The 7,909-nt window shown below is 45.3% G+C and overlaps 1 protein-coding gene across 1 annotated transcript; it reads right to left on the bottom strand.

Annotated features, from left to right (window-relative positions):
- Positions 1 to 6,997: 6,997 nt before the first annotated feature.
- On the bottom strand, positions 6,998 to 7,303 carry LOC121031307 (NADH dehydrogenase [ubiquinone] 1 alpha subcomplex subunit 3-like). The gene has a single exon (XM_040476452.1). It carries the CDS (start codon positions 7,301 to 7,303, stop codon positions 7,055 to 7,057), a length of 249 nt encoding a protein of 82 aa, XP_040332386.1. The 3' UTR covers positions 6,998 to 7,054.
- Positions 7,304 to 7,909: the final 606 nt, after the last annotated feature.

Genomic DNA, 7,909 nt, shown 5'->3' with positions numbered 1-7,909 from the left:
TTGTTTGATTTTCTGAGGTTTTGGTTTGTTTTCATTTTGCAGCTCCTCTGTGGCTGCCAGGGCCTTCTCCAAAGCATCACATTCAAGCATTAGACATTACTTGGACTGAGGTCTTAGAAAAAGCAGTGTGGGGAGAGGAAGGACTTGTAACCACGCAAACCTGAATCCCAACCCTGCTCTGCCCTTCCCCGTTGAGCGCAAGTTGCTAACCTAAAGCCGTGGTTTTCTGTAGGTACATGGGAATTTCTTTTGTTCCTACTTCTCAAGGTTTTTGTGCAAGTTAAATGCTGAGTTTAAGGTTTAGAAAGCTCTTAGCACAATACGTGGCACAGAATACTTGCTCAATGACTATGAAATTATTCCCCTTAATAATCATAGGAAAATAAGGCAGAACCTCCCTACAGTCTTGTTTCAATTTGTATTTGTATTTCCCTCTTGCCAGAGAGAGTAATCTTTTTTTTCTTTTTTTCTCGTGTTTACTGGCCCTTTGTGTTTCTTATGTGAATCGTGTTTCCATCATCGGTTCTTTTAGGGGTTTATTTTTCATTTATTTTATTTTTTGTCTTTGGTTTAATGATGGGTAGGACATCTTGGTACATTCTGAAATTCTTTGTTAATATAATTTGCAGAATTTTTTCTTTTGATCTGTCACTTGCTTTTCGGCTTTTTGACGTCTTCCAACATACAAAGCCTGTTTTTCTTTCTACACAGTGTATGCCCAAATCTGCCCATAAGAGCTGGTCCTCTATAGACTGATTTACTTGGCAGTTTGCGGGCCTCAGTGACTCTCCCCTTGACCAGCGCACTGCCCAGGGCTCTCTTAGACCTTCCATTGTTCTCTAAATGAACGTGAAAACCTGCTATAGTGCTGTTTGACCTATCCTGCAGTATTCTAGTTCTGTCCCCAAATGCACACACTCCCACCTACTGGTTTCTGGAAGGATCACAGCCTTCTTTTACTGGTTGGCTGATTTGGGGAAACTCCAAGATGTGACTGAGAAATTAGCAGCTGAATGAGAATTTGGATGTCCTCCATTAACCCTCTCTTTGGGGCCCAGGACTGACTAGATAGATCTCTCTATGCCTCAACAGCCCAGCCAGCTGCCCAGACTCACATTGACTGACCATTTACCTGATGCATTTCTGAGAAGCTGTGTGTAAATCTAATTTGATGGATTATATTTTAATGCTCTAGGAGAGAAGGAAATTAAAATAAATGTTATAAATTCTACTAGCTCATTTATTGGGCACTTATCATGTGCCATCTGCTGATGAAGCACTCTACCTAAAGACCTTATTTAATCCTCACGACAATAAAGAAATTCAAATTTCTCCATTTTATAGATAAGGAGCCTGAAGCTCAAAGGGATGGTTATGCAGCTCGGCCAAGGTCACCTAGCTGGGAGGTTGCCAGATAGGGCAAATAAACATGGCCCAAATTTGAATTTCATATAAATAACAAGTAATTTTTTTTTTACTATAGCATATCTCAAGTACGCATGCAATATTTTATCCGGCAACTGTGGGAAGTGTGAACCGGAGTCTAAGTCTTCTGATTCCCTGGCCTTCCAGGGGTGAGACCATGGAATTCTTTTGCAGGAAATTCTTTGAAAAGGGAAGAACATGCTTGTACTCACTTTTGGGCTCCACCTCAGACACGCTGAATAAAACTTCTGGTGGTGACATGTCCTAACAAGCACCCCGACTTCAAAGCCCTACTCCTTGGGGAGCCCTCTGCACTCTGGATTTTGAGAGCACTTTTGTGTGTATCCAGCTCCTGCTCACTGCAGAGACTGATAGGTAGACAGACACATTATGGGGCGTGCTGGGTGCTCGATGCTAGGTTGGGCAGCAGCATAGTAGAGACCATGATAGAAGGGGTAGGCGTGGGAGCAGTCAGAAATTTCAGGACATTTAAAAAAAAAAGGGGGGGGGTGCCTGGGTGGCTCAGTCGGTTAAGTGTCCGACTTCAGCTCAGGTCATGATCTCGCGGTTCCTGAGTTCAAGCCCCGCGTCGGGCTCTGGGCTGATGGCTCAGAGCCTGGAGCCTGCTTCCGATTCTGTGTCTCCCTCTCTCTCTGCCCCTCCCCCGTTCATGCTCTGTCTCTCTCTGTCCCAAAAATAAATAAACATTAAAAAAAAATTAAAAAAAAAAAAAGAAATTTCAGGAGATACGCTTCAGCCAAGTCTCCAAGAGTCCATAGTTTTGTTTTTCTCCGAAGGGTCATAACGCAGGATAATGGATATAACTTTTAGCCAGTAGTTATGTTTTGCAATAAGAGATAAATTCAGATGAAGAAGAAAGTGAACACATGGGCTCCAGAGCCAGACATCTTGGTCACATCCACCTTCCGCCACTTACTGAATATATGATCATGGCCATGGGACCAGTCGACCTTCTCCATGCTTCAGTTTGTCTTCCGTGAAATGGACATAACAATATTATCTACCTCATTGGTTTGGCTTACAATTAACTAATCCTTATAAAATGCCTACCACAGCTCCTGAAAGGTACTAGGCATGCATGGAGGTTCACATTGACGATTTCCCTTCTCTAGTAGATTTTTGCTTCAGCCTGCAGATGGGTTGTACTATCTCCATCCTTGACCTCGTGTCCTCCTCTAACTACTGGGTCATTATCTGTTCCTTTCCTGTGGCACAACTCAGAGAGAATTGCATATTCCTAATTGCCTATTTCCGCTTCCTCACCTCCTTCTCTCTCCTGAACCCACTCCATGGAATCTGCTCTTGGCAAGGTTGCTGATAAGCTTCACAGTGCAACACCAGCAGGCAATTCTGTTTCTGTCTTTGTAACCCCATAGCAGCATTCAACACGGTTGATCTGGCCATGCCTCTTGAAGTTTTGCTCCCTTGGCCCCCAGAACACCACATTCACCTGGTTTCCTCCTCCTCCCTCCCTGCTGTTTCTTCTCCGTCTCCTTTACTGGCTCCTCCTCCTCCTGTCCTGGTCCTACTGCTAGATGTGAGAGTCCTGCAGGGCTCAGGCCTCCGACCTCTTCTCCTCTCTGTCTACATACATACTACCTACCTTCCTACATACCTACCTACCTACTCCTTAGGTGATCTCTTGTAATCTACAGATTTAAAATCCCACCTTTCTTCTGATGATTCCCACATTTATAGCACCAGCTCAGATATGTCTCCTGAACTCAAGACTGATAGCCAGTTGCCTATGGAATATCACCACTGGGTGTCCAGTAGGCAACTTAGATTCAACCTGCCCATAAACAAACTCATGACTTACCAACTGCCCCCACCTAGAATCTGTTCTTCCTTCAGAGTTTCCCATGTCAGTACTATGGTACTATGGTACTATCATCCACTGTTGTTGAGGCCAAAGCCTTTGAATTCCCCTTTGATTCCTCTCGCTCTCATTCCCCACATGCAAACTCAAATCCTGTTGGCGCTAGTTTCAAAATACATCCCAAATCCAATACTTCTCACTTCCTCTGAAGCAAGATTTCTTAGCTTTGGTGCTTTGGACATTCTGGACTAGGTAATTCTTTGTTGTGAGTCCTATGCATTATTATACGATGCTCAGCAGCATCCCTGGCCTCTACCCACTAGATGCTAGTGGCATCTTCCTGGTTGTGACAACCAAAAATGTCTCCAGATATTGCCAAATGTCCCTAGCCTCGGTAATAGGGGATGGACAGGGTGGGGCAAAATCATCTTGGTTGAGAACCACATCTCCACAGCCACCATTCCATAATCTCAACCATTGTTATCTCTTACCAAATAGCTTCCTAACTGGTTTCCCTATCTCCATTCTACCTCTCCTTTCTCCACAGAGCAGCAACCAGAGAAATCCTTTTTTTTTCCTTCAATTTATTTATTTAAAGTAGGCTCCACACCCAATGTGGGGCTTGAACTCTTGACTCTGAGATCAAGAGTCACATGCTCTACCAACTGAGCCAGCCAGACGCTCCTAGAGCAGTCTTTATAAATCGTAAGGCAACTCTTGTCACTCTTCTGTTTTCAACCCTCCAATGGTTTCCTGTAACAATAACCGTAAAACCCAGTGTCCTTATGATGGTGTGCAACACCCTACATGGTCTGGCCCTTGCTCGTTTCCCAACACTCTCCCCTTGCTCATTGCACTCCAGCAATGACTTCAAAGAAGCTGACTTCTTTGCTGCACCTTGAACACATCAAGAATATTCTTCCCTCAAGACATTTGTATCTGCTGCTCCCTTTATTCAGGATGCTATCTCTCAAAATCTGCCCCTTCCATCACTTTATTCAGGTTTGCTATTTAAACCTCCTCAGAGAGGGTTTCCCTGATCACTCTGTCTCGAGGAGCACTGGGATTGCCATCCCTGTCTCCCCACATCCTGTATGATGGACACGAAGGTGTGCGGCCAGATCCCCTTCCTTGAGGAGGGACTTGTTGCCCAGCTGTTGGGAGTGTAGTCAGCAGACAGCTTTCAGCTCTCAGTCCCTTCAAGGATTGCCTCAGAGCAGAGTTGTCCAAGGTCGTGACCTTCCCTAGGTAGCCCACATCCAAGGACTGATTGGGGCCAAGTAGAAAGGAGGAAACTCAGAAGGACCATTTTAGATCTGGAGTTCCCCATGGAGTTGACTGAGGCTATCATTAGACCTGCCTCTCAGCTTGATTTCTCCCTCTTGCCCCATCTTGCTTCCTTCCCATCACTTGCACAGATGTGATCTGAGAGCATTCAGGGTGCTAAACATTCAGGATGTGTGTCCCAGGGGACTGTACCTATGACGCCCTCTATAGTGTTCTTGGACTTATATTTAATATCATTTTATTTGTTTATTGTATTATTTGCTTAAGGGCTGTGAAGGCAAGGACTTCGTTTTGAAACTGCTGTATCTCTGACACCTAGAACAATGCTGGGCACATGCAGAATATGTGCTCAGTGAACACTTACTTGAATGTTGAATGAATTATTCTTTAACATTTAAAAAAATTTTTTAATGTTTATTTTAATGTTTAATGTTTATTTGAGAGAGAGAGCGAATGAGCAGGGAAGGGGCAGAGAGAGAGGGAGACACAGAATCCAAAGCAGGCTCCAGGCTCTGAGCTGTCAGCACAGAACCTAATGCGGGGCTCAAACCTGCAAACTGCGAGATCATGACCTGAACTGAAGTCGGATGTTTAACCGACTGAGCCACCCAGGCGCCCCTAACATTTTTTTTTAGGTAAACTCTGTACCCAAAGAATTCATGACCTGAAGATCAAGAGTTTCATGCTCTAGGGGTGCCTGGGTGGTTCTGTAGGTTAAACATCTGCTTCTCGATCTCAGCTCAGGTCTTGATCTCAGGGTAGGATGCTTATAACAGCATCAAATGCCCCATAGCACCCAGTGTTGGGCCCCGCATTGGGCATAGAGCCTACTTAAAAAAAAAAAAAAAAAAAAAAAAGGAGTCTCATGCTCTACCTACTAAGCCAGCCAGGTGCCCCTGAATGAATTATTCTTGTCCCCAGTCTCAGCTCCTCATTACTCTAAGATTACTCTGGAATCCTTGAGTGACTTCTAATATGAAGTCTCCAACTTTTTAACAGACGGGCAGCTCAGGGGGCATAATCTTTCCAAAATGATTTACTTCTGGAGCGGGAACAGGCCCACGTGGTTTCAAATCTAGAAGTCTGGACAGCAGGGCTCTGCTCAGCTAACAACTTTGTTCCTCCTGCTGTGTCCCCCTTTTGTCTGGAAACAAATTTAGCATTCTAGTCTCATACTGGAAAGCTGCCTTGGGCCTTTGAACCAGCTACACTGCAGGTAGTTTGACCTTGTCAGCCTGTAGGATAAGTTTCAGATTAAGTGATTATTCTTGAGTGTTTTTACACACTGTTTCATCTTTTTCAAGAACATTCACATCACTCAGTAATGTCTCATGATGGCTGTGAGCTGCAGATTCATTTTATCATCCTAATTTTATGTACAGGAAGACTGGGGGTTAGTGGGCTAGCTTCATCATTCCAAAAGTGTTTGCTGAACACTTTTGTTTTAATGTTTATTTATTTTTTGAGAGAGAGAGAGAGAGAGAGAGAGACAGAGCAGGGGAAGGGAGGGAAGGGGCAGAGAGACAGTGAGACAGAACCCGAAGCAGGCTCCAGGCTCTGAGCTGTCAGCACAGAGCCCGACGCGGGGCTTGAACCCACAAATGGCGAGATCATGACCTGAGCTGAAGTCAGACGCTTAACTGACTGAGCCACCCAGGCGCCCCTTGCTTAACACTTCTGTGTGCCAGGCACTGGGCTGGATGTTGCAGAATATAAGGATCACTAGGCAAGACAGGGGAGATAGGCAGAAACAACTTTGTCTATAACAGGTGTAAATCAAGAGCTGGGGAGCCAGAAGGTCACTGAATTGTTTCTATACTGGGAGACAACTTTTGAGAAGGTTGCATTGTGTGGGTAACATTTTTTTTTAACCCACTTTAGAGGCGCCTGGGTGGCTCAGTCGGTTAGGCGTCCCACTTTAGCTCAGGTCCTGATCTCATGATTTGTGGGTTCCAGCCCCGCGTTGAGCCCTGTGCTGACAGCTCAGAGCCTGGAGACTACTTCGGATTCGGTGTCTCGCTCTCTCTCTGCCCCTCCCCCTCTCATGTTCTGTCTCTCTCTCTCTCTCTCTCTCTCTCTCTCAAAAATAAATAATAAAAACATTTTTTAAAATTTTTAAATAAAAAACAACCACTTTATTTTTTATTTATTTTTTTAATTTTTTTTTTCAACGTTTGTTTATTTTTGGGACAGAGAGAGACAGAGCATGAATGGGGGAGGGGCAGAGAGAGAGGGAGACACAGAATCGGAAACAGGCTCCAGGCTCTGAGCCATCAGCCCAGAGCCCGACGCGGGGTTCGAACTCACGGACCGCGAGATTGTGACCTGGCTGAAGTCGGACGCTTAACCGACTGTGCCACCCAGGCGCCCCAAAAACAACCACTTTAGAGGTGTCTGCGTGGCTCAGTTGGTTGAGTGTCCAACTCTTTTTTTTTCTCTCTCTCACTTTTTGCATTCTATTGGCCACAGGGGAGGAGGCCTCCTCCAAGTTACCAGAGGTGCTCATAGTTTCTTTAGCCACTCCGGGCGTGGAACCTTGGGGTCCTGGGACTGGCTGGGCACATCGGGCATGTTCCCATCATCTTGGAGGGGCACTGGATAGTTGTTGGGCGTGGCCTGGTTGATCACGGTGGCATATTTGGTGAAGGGCCTAACAGTGGGCAGAATTATACCGAGGCCCCCAGTGGTGAAGGATGCGACCAGCACCTTGACCCAGGCATCCTTAAGGAAGGCTGCGAGTCTCCTGGCCATCCATCTTGGTCCTTGAGTGTCCAACTCTTGATTTTTTGGCTCAAGTCATGATCTCATTGTACGTGGGTTCGAACCCCACATCGGGCTCCATTCCAAGAGTATGGAGCCTGCTTAGGATTCTATCTCTCTCCTTCTCTCTCTGCCCCTCCCCAACTTGTGCGTGTGCACACACACTCTCTCTCAAAATAAATAAATAAATAAACCTAAAAAAAGCACCACTTTAAATATACAAACTGTTTTGTTCAAACTGTCCTCTTTTTTAAACTTTATTTTTATTTATTCAAATTTTTAAAAATTTCTTTATTTTTAAGAGAAAGAGCAAGCAGGGGGGCAGAGAGAGAGGGAGAGAGAATCCCAAGCAGGGTTCGAACTCACGAACTGTGAGATCATGACCTGAGCTGAAACTAAGAGTAGGATGTTCAACTGACTAAGCCACCCAGGCACCCCTTATTTTTTTATTTGAGACAGAGAAAGAGAGAGAGACCCCACGAGTGGAGGGAGAGGGGCAGACGAAGAGAGAGACAGAATCTTAAGCAGGCTCCACACCCAGTGTAGAGCCCGACTTGGGGCTCGATCCCATGACCCTGGGATCATGACCTAGGCCAA

This window comes from Herpailurus yagouaroundi, unplaced genomic scaffold (assembly GCF_014898765.1).
Source record: "Herpailurus yagouaroundi ecotype Mexico unplaced genomic scaffold, PumYag 141, whole genome shotgun sequence".
Classification (NCBI taxonomy): Eukaryota; Metazoa; Chordata; class Mammalia; order Carnivora; family Felidae; genus Herpailurus; species Herpailurus yagouaroundi.
Note: the sequence above shows the minus strand (reverse complement) of the source record. Positions and strands in the feature narration are given on the sequence as shown.

Coding starts and splice junctions, on each gene's coding strand:
- LOC121031307 (XM_040476452.1), bottom strand. CDS start 7,303: ATGGCCAGGAGACTCGCAGCCTTCCTTAAGGATGCCTGGGTCAAGGTG.